We start from the raw sequence: 25,475 nt of genomic DNA on the forward strand, positions 1-25,475 counted from the left end.
GCACATAGAAGATGAGCAATTTCATCATTCTTTGAGGTAAATTCAATTAAAAAATGATATAGAGGAACACACAAAAATTTTAAATATTACCAATATCAAGTACTAGCATTTTTAGAACACAATGATGCTGTGTGTGTGTTCAAATCATGTCTGACTCTTTGCAACCACATGGACTGAGGAGCCCTTCAGGCTCCTTCAGGCTCCTCAGTCCATGGAATTTTCCAGGCCAGAATACTGGAGTCAGTTGCCATTTCTTACTCCAGGGTATCTCCCTTGCCCAGGGATCGAACCTGAGTCTCTTGTGTCACCTGCCTTGGCAACTGGATTCTTTACCACTGCACTACCTGAGAAACCTGATATGTCTTATACCAATTTAATTTTTAGATCAGCCAAAAGCACCCTAGAAGGCAGAGAAAAATGTTGATGTTGCTTAGTCAATACGTAATTTTCAACTCTTTTGCAACTCCATGGAATGTAGATCAACAGGCCCCTCTGTCCATAGGACTTCCTAGGATCTTCTGAATTGGCAGGCAAATTTCTTACCACTGAGCCACCAAGAAAACCTAGAGAAAAATATGTTCCTGTCCAATAGTAGCTAACCTTATCAGATTAGATTTCACCAAGGGAGTGTTGATAGAAAAGAAAGTTGAAAATTATCCTAAGATGTTGCAAACAATTATGTGGAGATAATCCACTAAGAAGATTGCAAAGGAGAATTCAATGATGTAGGAAGAAGGATAATGGGAGTTGAGTGGCTTAAAGGACAAAAAAAGATTTCAAGAAGAGCATAATCAAAAGCTTGAAATCTTGATTAAGTGGCTGGTAGGGAAAGACTCAAACTGATTATTTACCTAACAATATATAGGCTATCAGTTACCATATCATGGGGAGATTTGGTAAAATTAATTTACAGGTGAATTTGACTTACCCTACTTATACAGTGTCTGGATTGTACATAAAACATTTTTTTAGATGGGGGAAGATTAACATTGGCAATTTTGTCTGCCACTTTCTAATTTGCACTGATACAGAATGTTGAAAAAATGGTAGAAGCTGTAGTGGACATTTTTTTTTTCTTTTTTACCATGAAACAATTATAAGTTGAAAGCTAAATGCAAGAGATAGCAGAGTAGAGAGGGAAACAATGTTAGTGAAACTGATGTTGTTGTGCATCTACCACTATTCCACAAGGTTGTTCACCTTAGACTTCTCTTAACTAAGGGAGGAACGCATCAAGATTAGGTGACTTCCATTTCAAGCCATTTATTTTCAAAAGCTGAATTGAAGCTGAGTAAAATCACACAAACACACACACATTCACACACACACCTTTGACATCAGGGTGTACCCTTCACCATAAGCTTAACAATGAGCTGTATTTGGTACATGCAATTTGTTACTGGTTTTGGAGACTTCTTTCATTTTTACAGCAAAAATAATTTTTACCTATATTTGATATTCCATGTATGCAGTTCAAGTATAATGAATATACACCAGTTATTTTATGATCAGATTTGACATAAAATACCCAGTGTATCTCACATATTTGTCAATTAACAACAGACTGGTTCCAAATAGGAATAGGAGTTCGTCAAGGCTGTATATTGTCACCCTGTTTATTTAACTTCTATGCAGAGTACATCATGAGAAACGCTGGACTGGAAGAAACACAAGCTGGAATCAAGATTGCTGGGAGAAATATCAATAACCTCAGATATGCAGATGACACCACCCTTATGGCAGAAAGTGAAGAGGAACTCAAAAGCCTCTTGATGAAGGTGAAAGTGGAGAGTGAAAAAGTTGGCTTAAAGCTCAACATTCAGAAAACGAAGATCATGGCATCCGGTCCCATCACTTCATTGGAAATAGATGGGGAAACAGTGGACACAGTGTCAGACTTTATTTTTCTGGGCTCCAAAATCACTACAGATGGTGACTGCAGCCATGAAATGAAAAGACGCTTACTCCTTGGAAGGAAAGTTATGACCAACCTAGATAGCATACTGAAAAGCAGAGACATTACTTTGCCAACAAAGGTTCGTCTAGTCAAGGCTATGGTTTTTCCTGTGGTCATATATGGATGTGAGAGTTGGACTGTGAAGAAAGCTGAGCGCCAAAGAATTGATGCTTTTGAACTGTGGTGTTGGAGAAGACTCTTGAGAGTCCCTGAGACTGCAAGGAGATCCAACCAGTCCATTCTGAAGGAGATCAGCCCTGGGATTTCTTTGGAAGGAATGATGCTAAAGCTGAAACTCCAATACTTTGGTCACCTCATGTGAAGAGTTGACTCATTGGAAAAGACTCTGATGCTGGGAGGGATTGGGGGCAGGAGGAGAAGGGATTGACAGAGGATGAGATGACTGGATGGCATCACTGACTCTCTGGAGTGAATCTGAGTGAATTCCGGGAGTTGGTGATGGACAGGGAGGCCTGGTGTGCTGCGATTCATGGGGTCGCAAAGAGTCGAACATGACTGAGTGACTGAACTGGACTGATCTCCCCTCTGAATATATAGGTTTACTTGAACAGGTTTCAAAATCTAAGAGTTGATTGTCAAAATTTCTGACAATATTAGAAATTCTGTTTTTTTGTAATGATTAACTGTAGATATTTATCAATGTTGTTAAGCATTCTAGTATTCTGGTAGATTTGGGGGAAAGTGATGAAATATAAATATGTTTATTAAATGGCTAAGTAAAGGCAAATTATTCTTACTTTATTTAGGTTCAAATTTACACATAAAGTTGCTTTTTGGAAGATTGACAAATTCTGTCCTAAGAAATCTAATTATTTGACAGTTTGGCTCTTAGTTTTGGTGTAGGCATAGCATCAAGGCAATACATATAAGCAAAGTATTAATGTATCAATAAATACATTTGTTACTACTTAAAATTTTGTAACCATGTACTCTAGAGGGAAAATCATGTGAACCAATTAATGGCTACATCTAACAGTACCAGTGCAATATAATTTAATACTTTGATAGCACAGATTTAGTGGCTCACAGATGCCAGGCATGAGTGTGCAATTCTATTGTCTGTTTTCTGATTTTTCAACATGTTTCTGCAGTCACAGACCTCATTCATTTATTTCACATAAAAATCAGCAGAGGTAGAAAGATTGATAAGTTATATAATGCCTTTTCAAACATGCCCAAGACTCAGCTGATGGTTTTTTTCTACCTGAAAGGAAGAAAAAGCATGTATAATTTTTTTTTCATACTGGGTACATTTCTATTTCACAAACAGAGATTTTACTAATTAGATGTGGAATATGGATACAGAACCTACAAATTGTAGTCTTTACACCAATGTGCCAATGTGCTTGAAAACATTAAAATATATTGGAATGGATGTAAAATATCAGATAGCTGATGTTTGATAATTTTTTACAATGCACAAAAAGAAATAACTGAAGGATTGTTGAACTCCTCATTACTAATGTTCTTACTTACAAAAAAAGTGATAAATATTCTACTTTCCTTAATATTTTAGTTTGTACCTTAAAATAAGAGTATTAATATTTTAAACAGATGTATACAGGACATTCCGTCCAAAAGCAAAAAAATACACATTCTTCTCAAGTGTGCATGAAAATATCAAGGACAAAATATCTGTTAGTCAACAAAACAAATTTTAATAAATTAAGATTTAAATTGTATCAAACATCTTTTTGGACTATAGTCATATAAAATTAGAAATCAATTAAACAAAGAAAATTGGAGGTTTTACAAATATGTGGATATTAAACAATAGAAAGGTCTTCTCTGGTGGCTCAGACAGTAAAGAATCTGCCTGCATTGCGGGAGACCTGGGTTCAGTCCCAGGTTGAGAAGATCCCCTGGAGAAAGGCATGGCAACCCACTCCAGGATTCTTGCCTGGAGAACCCCTATGGACAGAGGAGCCTGGCAAGCTACAGTCCATGGGGTCGCAAAGAGTAGGACACAACTGAGTAACTAAGCACACACAAACAATAGACTACAACACAAAAGTCAGTTAAAAAGGAATAAGAACTCAATTAAAATACATTGAAAGAAATAAACTTAGAAATATAGCATATCAAAAGTCATGGAACTCAGGAAAAGTAGTTTTAAAGGAGAACTTCACAGAGATAAATGACTTCCTTAAAAAATAAGACTCAAATAAGCAACCTAACTTTATACCTAAAAAATGCTAAAAGATGAGAAAAAAAAGTATGAAGCTCAAAGTTAGTAGAAGGGAGGAAATCACAAATATTAGAGCAAAAATAAGTGAAATAGAAACTGAAAAGACCATATAAAAGATCAATAAAGCTAATAATTCGTTCTTTGGAAAGATAAACAGAATTGGTCAGTCTTTAATTAGACTTAGCAGGAAAAAAGTATAGACGTCTTAAATAAACAAAATAAGAAATGTAGAGGAAATATTATAAATGATACCCTGGAAACAAAGGGTCATAAAAGACCATTATGAACAATTATATAACAACAAATTTGACAAGGTAGAAGAAATGAATAAATTTCTAGAAATAAATGCTTACCAAAATTGAATCATGAAGAAGTAAAAAAATCTGAACAGGTTGATTACTAGCAAGGACATTAAATCAGTAAACAACAACCTCTCCACAAATAAAAGTTCAGGATCTGATAGCTTCACTGGTGAATTCTACCAAATATTCAAGAAAGAATAAATCATAATTCTTCTCAAGCTATTTTAAAAATAAATGAAAGAGGTGAAGAGGCAAAATTTCTTTTATATACATTATATGAGGCTAAAATTACACTGCTAACCAACACCATATTAAGAATGCTATGAGAAAAAAAAATAGGCTATTATCCCTGATTAACAAAAATTCAAAAATTCTCAAGATATTAGTAAATACTGTATCAAACAATATACTGAAAGGATCATGCACTGTGAGGAAATAAGACTGTCAAACATTCAAAAATCATTCTCCATGAACAAAATAATGGAAAAAAATCATATAATCATCTCAATAACATCAAAACCAGCATTGGAATACATTCACAACTTTTTTTTTTTATAATAAAAGCTGTCAGTAAAATGCATATAGCAAAAATGCATTTCAACATAATAAAGGTTATATATGACAAGCCCACAGCTAACTTCATACACCATGGTGAAAAGTTGAAAACCTTTTCTCTAACATCAGGAAAAAGAGAAGTTGCCCACTCTTGTCACTTATGTTTAATATAGCCAGGGAAATTATACAAAAAAGAAATAAAATGTATCTAAATTGGAAAGAGAGAAGTAAAACTGTCAGTATTTGCAGATAAAATAACTATACATCTACAAAAAGTTGGAGATTTCGCCAAAACATGAGATTGTGAATAAACAAATGGTGTAAAGTTGCAGGATACAAAGATAATATATATTTCATTTTAATATCCTAATAACAAACTATCAAAATAAGAATTTAAGAAAGGAATTCTTTTGGCAATTGCATCAAAAGAATAAAATACCCAAGAATAAATTTAACCAAGGAGTTGTAAGATCTGTATAATGAAAAATACACGATACTAATAAAAATAATTAAAAAAGAGAAATAAACAGAGAGATGTTTTGTACTCATGTACTGAAGGAATAAATATTGTTAAAATGTCCCCACCACCTAAAACAATCTATAAATTCAACACATTCAAAATTTCAGTCTTCTTTACAGAAACAGAAAAATATTAAAATTTGTATGAAATCACAAAGACCCTAAATAACTAAAGGACATTCTCTTTAATAAATGGTGTTGGAAAATCTGACAGCCACATGCAGAGTAAAAGTAGACCATTACCATACATCACACAAAAGTTAAGTCAAAATTAAAAACAAGCATGAAGCCATCAAACTCCTAGAAGAAAATATATGTGATAAGTTCCTTGATAGAAGTCTTGGTGATGACTTTTTGGATCTGACACCAAAAGCAAAGGTAGCAAAAGCAAAACAAACAAGTGGGACTAGATCAAACTAAGAAACTTCTGCACAGCCAAAAACTCTTCAACAGAAAGAGAAGGCAACCTATTGAATGAAAGAACATGTTTGCAAACTGTATATCTGATAAGGAGTTAATATTTAAATATATAAAAACCCATACAACTCAATTTTTAAAAGTCCAGTTAAAAACTTGGCAAGTCTGAATAGATATCTTTCCAAAGAAGGCACACAGATTCCCAAAGGACATGAGAAAGATGCTTAACATCATGAATCATTATGGAATTGAAAGTCAAAATTATAATGAAGTATCACCTTGCTCCTGTTAAAATAGCTATTGCTAGAAAGACAAGAAGCAACACTGTTGGCAAGGAAAAGGAAAAAAAAAAAAAAAGAAATCCTTGTTCATTAATGGTGAGAGTGTACACTGGTTTAGCCATTTTAAAGATTCCTAAAGTGTAAAATTAGAATTATCATTTGATCCAGCAATTCTACTTCTGGGTATTTATCTGAAGAAAATATAAACACTCAAAAAGATATATGTGCTCCTATGTTCACTGCAGTACCTATTTACAGTAGCCAAGATATAGAAATAAAGTAGATAATTATCAGTGGATGAATGGATGAAGAATTGTGACATTTCCAACAGCTGAAATGGACCTCAAGAGCATTATGCTAAATAATAAGTCAGCCAGAGAAAGAGAAATTCAGATGATCTTTCTTATAGGTGAAATCTGTTAAAGAAAATACAAAAAAAAAAACAAATTGATAGACAGAGAGAATAGATTCATAGTTAACAGAGGCAGGAGTGGGAGAGAAAGAAATTAGTGAAATAATCAGAAACTAAAACTAAAAATAAAATAAAAACAGTAAAGTGACAAGTAGTATAGCCCTATAGACATTAGAAGTTAAACTAAACAAATATTTTTTGTTGTAGTGATGATGATGAAGTTGTTATCATGCTATTCAGTAATGTTTATTTGCTTATATAGAAACAACTCTGCTGCTGCTGCTGCTGCTAAGTCTCTTCAGTCATGTTCAACTCTGTGTGACCCTATAGAGGACAGTCCACCAGGCTCCCCTGTCCCTGGGATTCTCCAGGCAAGAACACTGGAATGGGTTGCCATTTCCTTCTCCAAAGCATGAAAGTGAAAAGTGAAAGTGAAGTCGTTCAGTCATGTCCTACTCTTAGCGACTCCATGGATTGCAGCCTACCAGGCTCCTCCATCCATGGGATTTTCCACGCAAGAGTACTGGGGTGGGTTACCATTGCCTTCTCCATAAACAACTCAGGTATATCCAAAATATAATACCACTCAGTAACAAAAAAAATACATTTTTGGTGCTAGATTTTGATAGTTTTTCTTTATCGTTCAGCATAATATCCTGAATCCAAAAACGAAGTCTCAAAACTATAGACTACACCAATACAGTATTGTAATAAAAAAAGCAAAAAAAAAAAAAAAAGACAAAACAAAACCAAGACAAATACTTCGTGAAAATCCTAGAACCTGAGGGTGAGCTGAATATATCCCTTGGATCAGAGAATGACCTTATTAAAATGTGTTTATTTGTTTTTTATTTTTTATTTTATTTTATTTTATAACTTTACAATATTGTATTGGTTTTGCCATATATCAAAATGAATCCGCCACAGGTATACATGTGTTCCCCATCCTGAACCCTCCTCCCTCCTCCCTCCTCCCTCCCCAGACCATCCCTCTGGGTCGTCCCAGTGCACCAGCCCCAAGCATCCACTATCGTGCATTGAACCTGGACTGGCGATTCGTTTCATATATGATATTACACATGTTTCAATGCCATTCTCCCAAATCATCCCACCCTCTCCCTCTCCCACAGAGTCCAAAAGACTATTCTATACATCAGTGTCTCTTTTGCTGTCTCGTACACAGGGTTATCGTTACCATCTTTCTAAATTCCATGTATATGCGTTAGTATACCGTATTGGTGTTTTTCTTTCTGGCTTACTTCACTCTGTATAATAGGCTCCAGTTTCATCCACCTCATTAGAACTGATTCAAATGTATTCTTTTTAATGGCTGAGTATTACTCAGCCATCTCTTGCTTTTTTGATGATCAAACCGATGTTCACAATTTACCTCTGGTTCCTCTGCTTTTTCTAAATTCAGGTTGAACACCTGGAATTTCACAGTTCAGTTTCACCTGGAATTTCCCAGGACAATTTTGGGCATTACTTTACTAGTGTGTGAGATGAGTTCAATCGTGCAGTCATTTGAACATTCTTTAGCATTGTCTTTCTTTGGGATTGGAATGAAAACTGACCTTTACCAGTCTTTTAGCCACAGCTGAGTTTTCCAAATTTGCTAGCATATTGAGGGCAGCACTTTCACAGGATCATCTTTTAGGTGAAATAGCTGAACTGGAAATAGTTTTTAGGTGAAATAGCTTTTAGGTGAAATAGTTCATCTTTAAGGTGAAATAGCTCATCATCCAAGTGAAATAGCTCACCTGGAATTCCATCACCTCCACTAGCTTTGTCCTTAGTGGTGCTTCTTAAAGTCCACTTGACTTTGCATTCCAGGATGTATGGCTCTAGTGAGTGATCACACCATCATGCTTATCTGGGTCATGAAGATCTTTTTTGTACAGTTATTCTGTGTATTCTTGCCACCTCTTCTTAATATCTTCTGCTTCTGTTAGATTAATACCATTTCTGTCCTTATTGTGTCCATCTTTGCCTGAAATGTTCACTTATATCTACTTTTCTTGAAGAGATCTCTAGCCTTTCCCATTCTATTATTTTCCTCTATTTCTTTGCATTGATCACTGAGGAAGGTTTTCTTATATCTCTGTGCTGTTCTTTGGAACTCTGCATTCAAATGGGTATATCTTTCCTTTTCTCCTTTGTCTTTCACTTCTCTTCTTTTCCCAGTATTTTTAAGGCCTCTTCAGACAACCATTTTGCCTTTTGGCATTTATTTTTCTTGGGGATGCCTTTGATCACTGCCTCCTGTACAATGTCACAAACCTCCACCCATAGTTCTTCAGGCACTCTATCTATCAGATCTAGTCCTTTAAATCTATTTCTTACTTCTACCGTATAATCATTAGGGATTTGATTTAGGTCATACCTGAATGGTCTAGTGGTTTTCCCTACTTTCTTCAATTTAAGTCTGAGTTTGGCAATAAAGAGTTGATGATCTGAGCCACAGTCAGCTCCTGGTCTTGTTTTTGCTTACTGTATAGAGCTTCTCCATCTTTGGCTGCAAAGAATATAATCAATCTGATTTTGGTATTGACCATCTGGCAATGTCCATGCGTAGTTTTCTCTTGCATTGTTGGAAGAGGGTGTTTGTTATTATCAGTGTGTTCTCTAGGCAAAACTCCATTAGCCTTTGCCCTGCTTCATTCTGTACTCCAAGACCAAACTTGCCTGTTACTCCAGGTATCTCTTGGCTTCCTACTTTTGCATTCCAGTCCGATGAAAAGGACATCGTTTGGGGGTTAGTTCATAGAACCATTCAAAGTCAACTTCTTCAGCATTACTTGTTGCCACATAGACTTGAATTACTGTGATAATGAAAGACTTGCCTTGTAAATGAACAGAGATCATTCTGTCATTTTTTAAATTGCACCCAAGTACTGCATTTCTGACTCTTTTGTTGACTATGAGGGCTACTCCATTTCTTCTAAGGGATTCTTGCCCACAGTAGTAGATATAATGGTCATCTGAATTAAATTCATCTGTTCCAGTCCATTTTATTTCACCAATTCCTAAAATGTCAACATCCACTCTTGCCATCTCCTGTTTGATCACTTCTAATTTACCTTAATTCATGGACCTACCTAACACTCCAGGTTCCTATGCAATAGTGTTCTTTACAGCATCGGGCTTTACTTGCATCACCAGTCACATTCACAACTGTGCATTGTTTACACTTTGGCTCTCTCTCTTCAGTCTTTCTGGAGTTATTTCTCCAGTCTTCTCCAGGAGCCTTTTGGGCACCTATCACCTGGGAAGTTCATCTTTCAGTGCCATATATTTTTTCCTTTTCATATTGTTCATGGGGTTCTCAAGGCAAGAATGAGGTCACAATTACCTCTGGGCAGATGGATATGTAGTAACAGACTCTGTTCTGTTTCACGGTAGTGCTGTTGCTTTGACTCTGTAATGTGCATAACTGCAAGCTAGAGACCCAGAACAAACAAAACAGCTGACTGAGTTCCCTAACCAGTAAGGTCACTAGCTTGGCTTTGTAAATGAGCAGAGTTGCTGGTTGGGGTCTCTGTTCAGGCTCCAATACTGACAGAAATGCAGTCTTCCAATATTAGTATGCTTCTTTCTCTAAACCTTCCACTTTCCTTCTCTATCTGATCCTTAATGGCACAGCCCTGCAGATTTCCCAGTAACTTATGAGGCAAGACCTACATGGGCCTCTTGGTAAGTGTCTGTCAACTTTGGGTTCTCTTTTTCCTAGTGGGGAAATTATATGCCCAGAGGAACCACCAGGCTATGCTGTGCTTCTCTGGGAGAAAGCCAGAATATTCAAAGTGAAAGTGTCTTTTCTTTAAAAAACAAATATCTGTGCTTGTGACGGGTCTGTTAAGATTTTCTATTTATTCCTGGTCCAGTTTTGGAAAGTTGTACTTTTCTAAGAATTTGTCCATTTCTTCCACGTTGTCCATTTTATTGGCATATAATTGCTGATAGTAGTCTCTTATGATCCTTTGTATTTCTGTGTTGTCTGTTGTGATCTCTCCATTTTCATTTCTAATTTTATTGATTTGATTTTTCTCCCTTTGTTTCTTGATGAGTCTGGCTAATGGTTTGTCAATTTTATTTATCCTTTCAGAGAACCAGCTTTTGGCTTTGTTGATTTTTGCTATGGTCTCTTTTGTTTCTTTTGCATTTATTTCTTCCCTAATTTTTAAGATTTCTTTCCTTCTACTAATCCTGGGGTTCTTCACTTCTTCCTTTTCTAGTTGCTTTAGGTGTCAGCTCAATTCCAGAAAAATAAATGACCCAATCAAAAAATGGGCCAAAGAACTAAATAGACATTTCTCCAAAAAAGACATACAGATGGCTAACAAACACATGAAAAGATGCTCAACATCACTCATTATCAGAGAAATGCAAATCAAAACCACTATGAGGTACCATTTCATGCCAATCAGAATGGCTGCTATCCAAAAGTCTACAAGCAATAAATGCTGGAGAGGGTGTGGAGAAAAGGGAACCCTCTTACACTGTTGGTGGGAATGCAAACTAGTACAGCCACTATGGAGAACAGTGTGGAGATTCCTTAAAAAGCTGGAAATAGAACTGCCTTATGACCCAGCAATCCCACTGCTGGGCATACACACTGAGGAAACCAGAAGGGAAAGAGACACGTGTACCCCAGTGTTCATCGCAGCACTGTTTATAATAGCCAGGACATGGAAGCAACCTAGATGTCCATCAGCAGATGAATGGATAAGAAAGTGTAGTACATATACACAATGGAGTACTACTCAGCCATTAAAAAGAATACATTTGAATCAGTTCTAATGAGGTGGATGAAACTGGAGCCTATTATACAGAGTGAAGTAAGCCAGAAAGAGAAACACCAATACAGTATACTAACACATATATATGGAATTTAGAAAGATGGTAACAATAACCCTGTGTACGAGACAGCAAAAGAGACATTGATGTATAGAATAGTCTTTTGGACTCTGTGGGAGAGGGAGAGGGTGGGATGATTTGGGAGAATGGCATTGAAACATGTGTAATATCATATATGAAATGAATTGCCAGTCCAGGTTCAATGCACGATAGTGGATGCTTGGGGCTGGTGCACTGGGACGACCCAGAGGGATGGTCTGGGGAGGGAGGAGGGAGGAGGGAGGAGGGTTCAGGATGGGGAACACATGTATACCTGTGGCGGATTCATTTTGATATATGGCAAAACCAATACAATATTGTGAAGTTAAAAAATAAAAAAAAAACAAGAGAATACCAGAAAAACATGTACTTTTGCTTTATTGATTATGCTAAAGCCTTTGACTGTGTAGATCACAACAAACTGTGGGAAATTCTTCAAGATATGGGAATAACAGACCACGTTACCTGCCTCCTGAAAAATCCGTATTCAGGTCAAGAAGCAACAGTTAGAACTGGACATAGAACAACAGATTGGTTCCAAATTGGGAAAGGAGTACATCAAGCTATATATTGTCACCCTGCTTATTTAACTTCTATGTATAGGAAGCAAGTACAACAGAGAAAAAGCAGACTCCATGAAAGGCATGTGAAAGCATTATCAATCTTGCTGACCAGATACCTCAAGACATATGACTCTTGGATTAAGTCCAGAGGGAACAGAAAAACTGTTCATATCCTCTTAAAGCAGGATGTGTGCCTGGAGGTGGAAAGCCATCATCAGACTGTTCCATGACCTGACGTCTCTGAGTCAAATGTTTTTCATATCTGGAGCTTTGTTATTTAGACAGCAACCTAAATCATTAGTTGAAAGTAAATCTTTCTTAGCTAATCTTTATGTTACTTTCCCAGCCTATCTTTAATAGCCATATGGTTTCATACGCTTCTGAGAGCATGTCTCCCTTGGGCGTACTCCCCTGCCTGAAAACATGTAATAAAGCTGATTTGATCAGTTGGGCACCTTCACCTCAGAGCAGTGTTGGTTACCTGATCCTCGCTTTCAATTCTCGTGTCTTTCTCATTCTTTTGCCATATTGCGCTTTTGGGAAACCCTGGTTTGTTGAGCGGAACTCAACATATATGTAGAGTACATTGTGCAAAATTCTGGGCTGGATGCAACACAAACTGGAATCAAAATTGCTGGGAGAAATATTAGTAACCTCAGATACACGGATGACACCACCCTTATGGCAGAAAGCGAAGAAGAACTAAGAGCCTCTTGATGAAGGTGAAAAAGGAGAGTGAAAAAAGCTTACTTAAAATTCAACATTCAAAAAACTAAGATCATGGCATATAGATGGGGAAACAATGGAAACAGCGACAGATAATAAAGTGTCAACTTTATTTTCTTGAGCTCCAAAATCACTGCACATGATGACTGCAGCTATGAAATTAAAAGATGCTTGCTCCTTGGAAGAAAAGCTATGACAATCCTAGACAAAGTATTACATAATATAGACATACTTTGCAGACAAAGGTCCATCTAGTCAAAGCTATGATTTTTCCAGTAGTCATGTATGGATGTGAGAGTTGAACCATAACAGTGGCTTATCATTGAAGAACTGACACTTTCACACTGTGGTGTTAGAGAAGACTCTTGAGAATCTCTTAAAATACATAAAAAAACCAAAAACCTATTTAATAGCACAGAGAACTATATTCAATATCTATAATAACATATAATAGGAAAAATCTGAATATAATATATATATGTATGTATAACTGAATCACTTTGCTGTACGCATGGAATAGTGTAAATCAACTATACTTCAATAAAGAAATTACACATATACTTAAAAAAAAAAGAGAGAAAATCTCTTGGATTGCAAGGAGACCAACCCAGTCAATCCTAAAGGAAATCAATCCTGAATATCACTGGATGGACAAATGCTGAAGCTGAAGCTCCAATACTTTGGCCACCTGATGCAAAGAGCCGAGTCTTTTGACAAAGACCCCGATTCTGGGAAAGTTTGAAGGCAGGAGGAGAAGGGGACAACAGAGAATGAGATGGTTAGATGGCATCACTGACTCAATGGACACGAGTTTAAGCAAGCTCCGAGAGATAGTGAGGGACAGGGAAGCCTGGCATTCTGCAGTCAATGGGGTCAGAGAGTTAGACAGGACTGAGAGACTGAACAACAACAACCACAGCTAGAGAGCTTGCTCATTACAATGAAATGAGGCAACTAAGACCCAGTGCCAAGTTCAGTCTCTCAGTCGTGTCTGACTCTTTGCGACCCTATAAATCACAGCATGCCAGCCTCCCTGTCCATCACCAACTCCCAGAGTTCACCCAAACTCATGTTCATCAAGTCAGTGACGCCATCCAGCCATCTCATCCTCTGTCGTCCCCTTCTCCTCCTGCCCCCAATGCCTCCCAGCATCAGAGTCTTTTCCAATGAGTCAACTCTTCGCATGAGGTGGCCAAAGTATTGGAGTTTCAGCTTTAGCATCAGTCCTTCAAAAGAACACCCAGGACTGATCTCCTTCAGAATGGACTGGTTGGATCTCCTTGCAGCCCAAGGGACTCTCAAGAGTCTTCTCCAGCACCACAGTTCAAAAGCATCAATTCTTCAGCACTCAGCTTTCTTCACAGTCCAACTCTCACATCCATACATGACCACTGGAAAAACCATAGCCTTGACTAGACGGACCTTATTTGGCAAAATAATGTCTCTGCTTTTTAATATGCTATCTAGGTTGGTCATAGCTTTTCTTCAAAGGAGTAAGTGTCTTTTAATTTCATGGCTGCAGTCACCATTTGCAGTGATTTTGGAGCCCCCCAAAGTAAAGTTTGACACTGTTTCCACTGTTTCCCCATTTATTTCCCATGAAGTGATGGGACCAGATGCCATGATCTTCGTTTTCTGAATGTTGAGCTTTAAGCTAAATTTTTCACTCTCCTCTTTCACTTTCATCAAGAGGCTTTTTAGTTCCTCTTCACTTTCTGCCATAAGGGTGGTGTCATCTGCTTATCTGAGGTTATTGATATTTCTCCCTGAAATCTTGATTCCAGTTTGTGCTTCTTCCAGCCCAGCGTTTCTCATGATGTACTCTGCATAGAAGTTAAATAAGCAGGGTGACAATATACAGCCTTGATGTACTCCTTTTCCTATTTGGAACCAGTCTGTTGCTCCATGTCCAGTTCTAACTGTTGCTTCCTGACCTGCATATAGGTTTCTCAAGAGGCAGGTCAGGTGGTCTGGTATTCCCATCTCTTCCAGAATTTTCCACAGTTTATTGTGATCCACACAAAGGCTTTGGCATAGTCAATAAAGCAGAAATAGATGTTTATCTGGAACTCTCTTGCTTTTTAGATGATCCAGCGGATGTTGGCAATTTGATCTCTGGTTCCTCTGCCTTTTCTGAAACCAGCTTGAACATCTGGAAGTTCATGTATTGCTGAAGCCTGGCCAAGAGGAGCAACCCCATGTCCAAGGAGAGGTGGCTGCACTGGCGCAGGAGGGCAGAGAGGAGCTACTCCACATTCAAGGTCAGGAGTGGTGGCTGTGAGGAGATACCCTTCGTCCAAGGTAAGGAGCAGCAGCTGCGCTTTTCTAGAGCAGCTGTGAATTGATACCCCACGTCCAAGGTAAGAGAAACCCAGGTAAGATGGTAGGTGTTGCGAGAGGCATCAGAGCACAGACACACAAACCAGTGCCAAATAAATAAATAATAAATGTTAAAAAACTACAATGGGAAACTACGTATTTCAGTGGCTAAAATTAAAAGGACTTACAATAATGTTGTGTAAAACAACCAGCATTCTCAGTTTATAAGTGAGCTTTGCCAATAGAATATAAATTCACGTAAAAATCTTAGTAAAATTTAGCATTATCAAGTATTGATCAATATTATTATAACTAATTAACTAATAATTCCACTGTTGTCTAAACAGAAGTGAAAGCTGAGTTTATTAATTGGTAATACAGAAATGTCTGCAGCAGTTTAATTTACAGTAGTCTAAAACTGGAAACAATTCAAGTATTCACAAGAGATGAATTAATAAATGTTATTATATTAATATTCCACAATAAATAAAACAATATTTAATAGGAATATAAAACTATAAATAAATGTTCATAGTACTGAGGAAACAAAATATGGCATAACTAACACTGATATTTTAAGTAAGGATTTCTGGAGTTATTGACTGGAAGATAGCAAAAAGAAGACTTCAAGGATACTACAAATACTCTAAACCTTAATGTTTATTGTGGTTACACTGGCATAAACATATGTAAAATTCATCAAAATTTACTTGTGAATTTGTATTTAATAACATTAATTAAAATCTATATCAACTGTAAATAAATGACTTAATGATGATATATTGGAGTTTCATCTTTAGCATCAGTCCTTCAAAAGAACACCCAGGACTGATCTCTTTTAGTAAGATCAGGTTGGGAGTTCACTCCCCAATTAAAATTCTCTTATTATTCATACTTTTGATATATTGCCTCCATCTGGTACTACTTTATTTCTAGACTTATATGAAAAATATACCAGTGCAACTTTTGGAATTTTTTGTGCAAATTTTATTAAAGAATTAAGAGTAGGAAATCCCCAAAGTAATCAAAACAATAAAGAGGTGTACATTGTATAACTTTGAAAACTATTTTGAAATTATTTTTTTAATTATTGATTTCATATTTAACTTCATTTTGTTCAGATCTTTTATTCAGTCACTCTGTCGTGTCTGACTCTTTGCATCTCCATGGACTGCAGCATGCCTGCAGTCTTCTTTGTCCTTCACTATCTCTGGGAGCTTGCTTAAACTTATGTCCGTTGAGTCAGTGATGCCATCCAACCATCTCATCCTCTGTCATCCCCTTTTCCTCCTGCCTTCAATCTTATCCAGTGTCAGGGTCTTTTCCACTGAGTCGGCTCTTTGCATCAGATGGCCAAAGTATTGGAGCTTCAGCTTCAACGTCAGGACTTCCAGTGAATATTCAGGACTGAGTCCCTTGAGGATTGGCCAGTTTGATCTCCTTGCAATCTGAGAGACTCTCAAGAGTCTTCTCCAGCACCACAGTTCAAAAGCATCAATTCTTCTGCGCTCTGCCTTCTTATGGTCCAACTCTCACATCCATACATGACTGCTTTAAAAACCATAGCTTTGACTAGATGGACCTTTGTTGGCAAAGTAATGTCTCTGCTTTTTAATATGCTGTCTAGGTTGCTCATAGCTTTTCTTCCAAGGAAAGGGTCTTTAACAAAGGAACAAGGGTTTTTTAATTTCATGACTGCAGTCACCATCTGCAGTGATTTTGGAGCCTAAAAAAATAAAGTCTCTCATTGTTTCCTTATCCATTTGCCGTGAAGTGATGGGACCAGATGCCATGATCTTAGTTTTCTGAATGTTGAATTTTAAGCTACTTTTTCACTCTCCTCTTTTGCTTTCATCAAGAGGCTCTTTAGTTCTTCTTCACTTTCTGCCATAAGAGTGGTGTCATCTGTGATTGCATAGGCCAATTTATGCAGTTTCTGATGGGCATTTGACTTTGATGACCAAATGTTCTGTTGTATCTGCCTAGAATGTGTCTTTAACAAATAAATAGTACTCTTTCCCAACCCTTAAGGAGTGACCTGTATTTTGTATAAGAAATAGCCCTAGTGATCTGCACATTTGTAGAGATCAAGTGTCTGAGATAACTTTTAAAAAAGAAATAGCTAATTCTTACTCACATTTGAAAACTCATTATCATCAGGTGGTTTATTAAGACTGAGTATATTTATGTATCCCAGGTCATATCCATGGACCCATGTCCATCATAAATCAATATACCCTTTAAATATTATGGACAAAATCAGTTTCAAAAATAAGATTTTATTTGTGGTTTGCGTTAAAACATATTATTCATCGCAGTTACAATTAGATCCTGGGGAAAGGTATGGATTACTTAAATGAAAAGTTGCATGAATTGATGTCTGGCAAAACTAATACAGTGTTTCAGGTTTAAAAATAAAATAAAAAAAAGAAAAGAAAAGTCTGCCTTCAAACACCAAATAATACAGTCTGCAGAGAAATAAAAAACAATATTGTGACAATTTAACATTTCGATTACACACTTTGTCTTGTGCCATGGGCTTTCATTTTAAATTATAGCTAAATAGCAGTGTTCTTATCTTTGTTTGATCTCTATATTTAATTATTAGAAATGCACAGAACAAAGACATAGAAAACATAATATTAAAAATAAATTACTAGAAAGAAGTAAAATATCAGTCCCATTTTTAACATTTTCACGTTTGTTATCAGCGATAATATTTAACTTTCTAACTTCCTGTTTATTTAGAAAATGGGAGTAAAAATATTTATATCACATGGTTGTCATAGGATGCAAAATAATTTCAGGCTTCTGAGGTAAGGGAATCTGCCTGTCTGTGCATGAGATGCAGGAGAGGTGAATTCGATCCTCAGGAGAAGGTAGTGGCAACGCACTCCAGAACTCTTGCTGCTTAGCATGAGGTATAGCAAATAGTAAAAGCTCAAGAAACATTATATCTTGATATGGGCCAGTATTCTTGCTTATAAAATCCCATGGACAGAGGAGCCTGGCAGGCTGTGGTCTATGGGGTCACAAAGAGTCAGACTGTACTGAGGGACTGAGTGAGTGTGCATGTGCATGCGCGCGTGCACACACACACACACACACACACGGTAGACTGACAATTCTTAACAACTTCCTATTATACCTGAATTTAATTTTCTTTTCAAGCATTACTAAAGAAGAGATAGCTATAATATGATTAAAATGCTAATAACCTCAATAATTTGACAATGGATAATGTTAAATACTGGGACAAAGTTTGCTGGCATTAGAAGTCTGCACATTTTCCCAGCCACCTTTTCAAGGCTTCTCTGACCTCACTGTTCCTCCAAGTGTAGATGAGGGGGTTCAGCACAGGAGTGAAGATAGTATAGAATGCTGACACAACCTTATCATGGTTAGCTGACCTATAGGATTTGGGTCTCATGTAGATAAAAATGGCAGGTCCATAAAACAGTGCCACCACAGCTAAATGGGAGGAACAGGTGGCAAAAGCCTTCCTGAGGGCTTCTTGAGAACGCAAATGGAGAACGGCAGAGAGAATGAGGCTATAGGAAGTCAGAATAAAGGAAAAGGGAATTAGGAGCATTAACACACAGCAAACATACATGGCATTTTCAAAGACTGATGTATCAGCACAAGCCAAATGCACCAACATGGGGGCCTCACAGAAGAAATGATCGATCTCATGAGCACTGCAAAATGGGAAGCTCAGTGTAGTGGCTGCTTGCATGAGCCCATCAGCTGCCCCCAGGAACCAAGAGCCCAGAGTCATTTGAATACATAATCGCCAGTTCAGGAGTACAGGGTATCTCAGTGGGTGGCAAACAGCTATATAACGGTCATAGGACATGGCGGCTAGGAGGAAACTCTCCGCACCACCAAGCGTGAGTGAGACAAAAATCTGCAACCCACAGCCAGCAGGAGAGATGGATTTGTTCCATGTCAAGTAGTCAGCAGCCATTTTGGGCACGATGGAGGAAACCAACATCAGGTCCATGAGGGAGAGTTGGCTCAGTAGGAAGTACATGGGCCTGTGGAGTCGGGGGTCCAGGAGAATCAAGAGAAGCATGAGGGCATTGGCCATCAAGGAAGCAATGGCCATTGTCAGCACCATCATAAATAGAAAGAGGTGGGATCTTGTGTGCTTAAAGATTCCTAGGAGAATAAAGTATGAGGTTGTATTTCTCTTCTCCATGATTTCTGCTGGATATGACACTGGAAATGAAAAAAAAAGAAAAGGTAAGGGCTTTTATTATCCAAAAATCACGGTTCAACTTCATAACTTCTGGGTATGTAGTGGATATGGGATCCAAGGACCTGATTCAAAGCCTTACTTCCTGTTTATAGTGAGTCTTCTTGACCTATCATCCACTTCTCTATAGTGGAATGTTAATAAATGTTAATATTTTAAGTAAGGTCAAGCTATATAATTCAGAGAATACTGTATTAACTAATTGAGATGATAGATTAAAATAGATCAAAAGCAGAAAACAATGTGAAGGATTAAATAATTGTAAATAGTTACTTTGACTATACATTTTGTATTGTTATTTTATGCTCTTATTATGTGTAATGAAACCAAATTAACTTACTGAGGAAATAAACACTCATTTAGAAATTTGTCATCTATATTTTTTTAATGACAGGTAATTTTTTCTAAATGTTGGAAATTGTAACATATTCGATCTAGTTTTTTTTAATATATAACAAGAAATTATAGTTCCTAGGACCATGAAATGGAACGGATTAATATAAGTGAAACAAAATTTCTGCATTGAAGGGAGATAATATCCTCAGTAATTGATGAAAATGTCCTTTTTTTTCTTTTTCTCACTGAATCACTATTTCTATTTACATGATTTTAAAATGCAGATATTCTAGTTCATTACTCTGTCCTCTGAAATCTTCAATGTCTTCCCACAACACTTACTCTCACAAACTTATTTCTCCAGCTTACTAAGGCTTGGTGACAAGGCCTAAACACCATTTCACTGCAAAGTATACTGTCACAGAGACTTCAAATCATCAGGTGAATATGACAGGGAAGCATGAAAGATCTTTCATGTTGATAAATGCTCAGAGGAAATACCAATAATTATAACGAGAAGTAACATTGCTAAAAGGACAAAGAAGCAATTTTAAAGCAACTTCATTACCATGAAGTGTAATTATTAACAAAATGTAAAGATACTTTGGAAGAAAAAACACTTTATTTTAAAAATACCTAAATTCAAATATGTTGCTTGTCTTTAAACATAGTTTTTAATATTCAACAAAAAAGAACCATTTTCGTGTGCTGTGTGTGCTTAGTCACTCAGTCAGTCTGACTCTTTGGGACCCCATGGACTGTAGCCTGTCAGCACCTCTGTTCATGGGGATTCTCCAGGCAGAAATACTGGAGTGGGTTGCCATGCCCTTCTCCAGGGGATCTTCCCAACCCAGGGATTGAACTCAGGTCTCCTGCATTTCAGGTGGATTCTTTACCATCTGAGCCACCAGGGAAGACAAAACTGAAATGACTGAGATAAATGAGTACAACTTCATTAGAAAGGATTTACAGGTTGAAAACCATTATAATAGAGTACAAGTAAGAATTTTTTTAGTGTTTATCATTTTTAAAGTTGATACTAAGAAAAAAAAACGTGTAAATTTATAAAGAGCAGAAGAGTATATAGCTGCAAGGAACCAATAATCCCTTGTTATTAGCAGAAAAAAATGCACAAATGTGCCACGTTTAAAAAAAAAATAAATGTAACATTTGCAGATCATGGCATCTAGTCCCATCACTTCATGGCAAATAGATGGAGAAACAGTAGAAATAGTGACAGATTTCATTTTTTGGGGCTCCAAAATCACTGCAGATGGTGACTGCAGCCATGAAATTAAAAGACACCTTGGAAGAAAAGTTATGACCAACCTAGACAGCATATTAAAAAGCAGAGACATCACTTTGCCAACAAAGGTTCGCCAAGTCAAAGCTATAGTTTTTCCCGTAGTCATGTACAGATGTAAGAGTTGGACTATAAAGAAAGCTGAGTGCCAAAGAATTGATGCTTTTGAACTGTAGTGTTGGAGAAGACTATTGAGAGTTCCTTGGACAGCAAGGAGATCCAACCAGTCCATCCTAAAGGTAATCAGTCCTGAATATTCACTGGAAGGACTGATACTGAAGCTAAAACTCCAATACTTTGGCCACCTGATGTGAAGAACTGACTCATTTGAAAAGACCCTGATGCTGGGAAAGATTGAAGGTGGGAGGATAAGGGGATAACAGAGGATGAGATGGTTGAATGGCATCACTGACTCAATGAACATGAGTTTGAGTAAGCTCTGGGAGTTGGTGATGGGCAGGGGGCGACTGAACTGAACTGAAGGTTTGCAGACTTTATTTCTGATATGGTGAAGAAAACGTAACCAAATCTTTAGAGATGTAATGGTTTCTAAGCCTGTTGTCTAGAATTTCTTTAGTTATTGATTATTTCAGAGAGAGGTAGTGATGATGCTTTCTGTTCTAAAGAGTTTGATTTTGCGAATATCTTAATTCTGTAAAAATTATATGGCCATCATAGCCCACCTCTTGCAGAGAAATCATGACAGCATACACACTGCTGCTGCTAGCAGTCTCTTTAAAACACCTGCAGAAAAGCAGTGCTAGTGGCTTATTAAATCACTATTTGAACCACAAGAACATTCACATTTGAACAGACATAAAACACATATTAACACCAGTATCTTTCGGAGACTTGTTTAAGCATCAGATACCAGAAAAATAGGTATTCTACTTTACCCAATCAAGGCATTGTTAAGCTTTGTGAGTCCAAATAACCTCTATCTAGTATACGCAGTCCCTTGTGGTATGCTGCTGCTGCTAAGTCGCTTTAGTCGTGTCCGACTCTGTGCGACCCCATGGACAGCAGCCCACCAGGCTCCCCCGTCCCTGGGATTCTCCAGGCAAGAACACTGGAGTGGGTTGCCATTTCCTCCTCCAATGCATGACAGTGAAAAGTGAAAGTGAAGTCGCTCAGTCGTGTCCGACTCTTAGCGACCCCATGGACTGCAGCCTATCAGGCTCCTCCGTCCATGGGATTTTCCAGGCAAGAGTACTGGAGTGGGGTGCCATTGCCTTCTCGACCCTTGTTGTATATACTATTTAAAATATCTTTCTCCTATTTTTGCCATGAACCTTGAATTCAGACTCCTTCTGCCTTCATTATAAATTTAAGTTACACTTGGGTTCATCTTACTGATGATGAACAAAGACGAGACCTGGAATACAGAAGTCCTGGTTTAAGAATCATTCTGTCATTTTCTACATATGTGATAGGTCAGTCAACCTTGTTTTGTTTGTTTACTTAGGCTTAAAATTATAAACCTCCTAAACAGATTACTCAGATAATTAAAAGAAGACATTTTGTACATGACAGATTTTTGAAATAATTTCCTAAGTCATTTACAGACTCAGACAAAATTTTAAATTTTAATTTAATTCATCATTCAGGATCATTTGCTGCCATTTAAAAAAATTTTTACATAAACAGGAGCTAGAAAATCTCAGTATAATACATTGATTTGATAAACTGACTGAATGCTCTGGCAAATTGAAGGTGACGTTCAAAGGCAAAACTTAAATGACAGAGATACACACATACACATGCATGCACGCATGTATGTGTTTAAATTAAATAAGAGTAAAACTTGGAACTATTACTCTTTAAAATGAAAAAATAGTAAAAGTAAATAAATCTGTTTTATTTGTTTATTGTTTTAATAAATTACACTGCTCAAAATTCAATATGGTAATTTAATAAAAATGTCAGCTTAAATGTATTACATAATTTTTTCAGTTATATAGACAAGGAGCTTCATCTTTTTTTCCTAAATATCATACAAAGTATGTTTAAATGAAGAATTTTTGTAATTATGAATATATCAATGTATTTACTTGCTATGTGAAATGTTTAGCTGTTAAATAAAAGGCTACATAAACTCAGCAAATTATGACTATGGACATGCCCTTATAAGTATTTCTTCATTAGGTCAATTGTGGACAAAATTAATTCCAGCATGTTATTAATAAATAGGGTAAAAAATTGAAAAAAATTAAAACTATACATATTTTTTCCAGAAATTATAGAAATATTTCTCCTCCAGAAATAGATGATGTATACTTTTTTAAAAAATATTTTTATTTATTTTTTCAGTCTCTTATTTTTGAAATTTTTTTCACAATAAAATGTTTTATTTTATTTATTTTTTTTTCTACAAACTGTGGCCTCTGATTTTATTTTATTTTAATATAAATTTATTTATTTTAATTGGAGGATGTATACTTTTTTAGATGCACATGTATGTATCCTTCAGAGAAAGAAAAGGGGACTTTGTTTAATTTTCTTTAAAGTAACAGAATATCTTGCCCCCCAATGTTTTATACTTACTTTGTGCCTCTTATATGAAAAATATTTTGAAACTCCATTAATCTCAAAAGTATGCCCTTTCTGATGCTGTTACACAAATTGATTATAGTCTCCTCCTATCCACACTTACTTGTAAACACTGGTAGAGATCATTGTCATGAATTACTGGGAGTTGCCCTTTATAAACTCCTTTTCTCTTCTGGCATCCTGAACTTCACAGAGAAAGTGCCTTTATAGTCACAAGATACTGATATAGTATGGTTATTTCCTTAAAAGTGTCCCACTGTTCAGTGAAAAATTACCTTAATATTAACTCAATAAATTGACTGCATTCACTTCCATTTCAAAATGACATTTTGATATTTGGCAAAACTAATACAATTATGTAAAGTTTAAAAATAAAATAAAAAAAATGACTTTTTAATTCACAGAGTGGACACAGACCACAGCTTACATGTAGACAATAGGGAGGCTCTTATTTTTTATCATTTGTGGATGAAATTTTACAAAATTACTATGAAATTAAAAATTCAAATGTAAAGCATCAAGTACATAGCAAATATGAATCGATTGAGATGACTTCTTAAAAAATGAGTGAATGATTTTCAAACTAATTAGACTCACCTCTATAGAAGAGTCACAATCCATGAAATGTGCATATATACATATTTGATGCTCGATCTTTCTGATAGGTTGGCTACAAATGTTTGCTTATATGAGTGTTGAGGATACTGCTTTCTGCTCCTGGCTACATGCCATATTTACTTAGCAGTCCTATATGACTACTTAAAATATGCTACACCTACAAAATATCTTCCCTTGAGCAATGGCACTTGCAAAGGCAAATCTTCTATGGCAAAGGAACACAGATAAATGTTTCTTCAGAGTAGATGATGAAATGAACTAATTTACCTCCTAGGTTTTCGTTAAAGCCAAAGAATCCTTAGTGGTAAGATGAAGCAATGTGACACTTTTGGGAACAGCAAATACAAGAAATTGTTCAAGGCAAAACTGAAATTCTGCTCCTTGAACCAAACACATGTGATTTAATTGCCTGAAATAGACAGCTCTACAAGAATGCAAGCAATATTAATACTTTTTAAAACACTGTCCTGAGATACCAGAGTAGAAAGATTTATCTCTAAATCATTTTAAATTTGTGATTCTCAGTATTTAGGGAATATCTGAATCACCAGAAGGGCTTGTTAATTACACTTTGAGAAATATTTTGTTAATTACACCATCTAAAGGTGAATGTTGACTCTATCCTGAACTGGATGTCAGTGCTCCATAAACTCATCAATTCCAAATTTTGTGTGTGTGTTTAAATCCTTGTGTCTATTCCTTATCCATTTCACAATCTTGCATTACTGTAATGAATAAGCCCTACCTTTCGTTTCCAGGAAATATGTGTAACATTGCTTACTTGGTAGCATTATTAGAAGGATTAAATCAAATAGTTGCAAACTACCTGGAAAGGTATCTGGCCCATTGTAAATGCCGTATCAGTGTTTATTATTATCATCATTGTGATTGTTTTGAATAGGGGGGAAAAAATCTCTAAAGTAGTGTTTCTGTTCATATTGACCCAAGCATTGTGAAAAGTTATCTATAATAGAAAATAAGGCAAAGGGAAAAGAGCCTGTCATTTCTGTATTATCCTGGCTCCTCTGTCCATGGGATTTTCCAGGCAAGAGTACTGGAGTGGGGTGCCATTGCCTTCTCCATCACAGCAACATTAACAATCACAAAATAGGCAATGTACACAGTGGGAGAAAATATTTGCCAACTATATATCTGATAAGGAGTTAATATATGAAATATATAAGAACCTTAGTGAATTTAAGAGCAGAAAAACAACTCAATTATAATACTGGAAAGAAACCTAAATTGACATTT

At 36.4% G+C, this 25,475-nt stretch overlaps 2 protein-coding genes across 2 annotated transcripts in view; one reads left to right on the forward strand and one right to left on the reverse strand.

The window, feature by feature from the left end:
- Positions 1-25,475, forward strand: part of LOC102393666 (olfactory receptor 2L13) — an 87,275-nt gene that overhangs the window by 40,190 nt on the left and 21,610 nt on the right. The window contains exon 2 of the mRNA XM_044948713.1: positions 24,827-24,832. Coding sequence (XP_044804648.1) covers positions 24,827-24,832 — 6 coding nt within the window. The remainder of the gene's footprint in view (positions 1-24,826; positions 24,833-25,475) is intronic.
- LOC102393992 (olfactory receptor 2T12-like) lies at positions 18,428-19,357 on the reverse strand. Its single transcript, XM_006070017.3, has one exon. It carries the CDS (start codon positions 19,355-19,357, stop codon positions 18,428-18,430), a length of 930 nt encoding a protein of 309 aa, XP_006070079.3.

Source organism: Bubalus bubalis, chromosome 9 (assembly GCF_019923935.1).
Source record: "Bubalus bubalis isolate 160015118507 breed Murrah chromosome 9, NDDB_SH_1, whole genome shotgun sequence".
NCBI classification, from domain to species: domain Eukaryota; kingdom Metazoa; phylum Chordata; class Mammalia; order Artiodactyla; family Bovidae; genus Bubalus; species Bubalus bubalis.

Coding starts and splice junctions, on each gene's coding strand:
- LOC102393992 (XM_006070017.3), bottom strand. CDS start 19,357: ATGGAGAAGAGAAATACAACCTCATACTTTATTCTCCTAGGAATCTTT.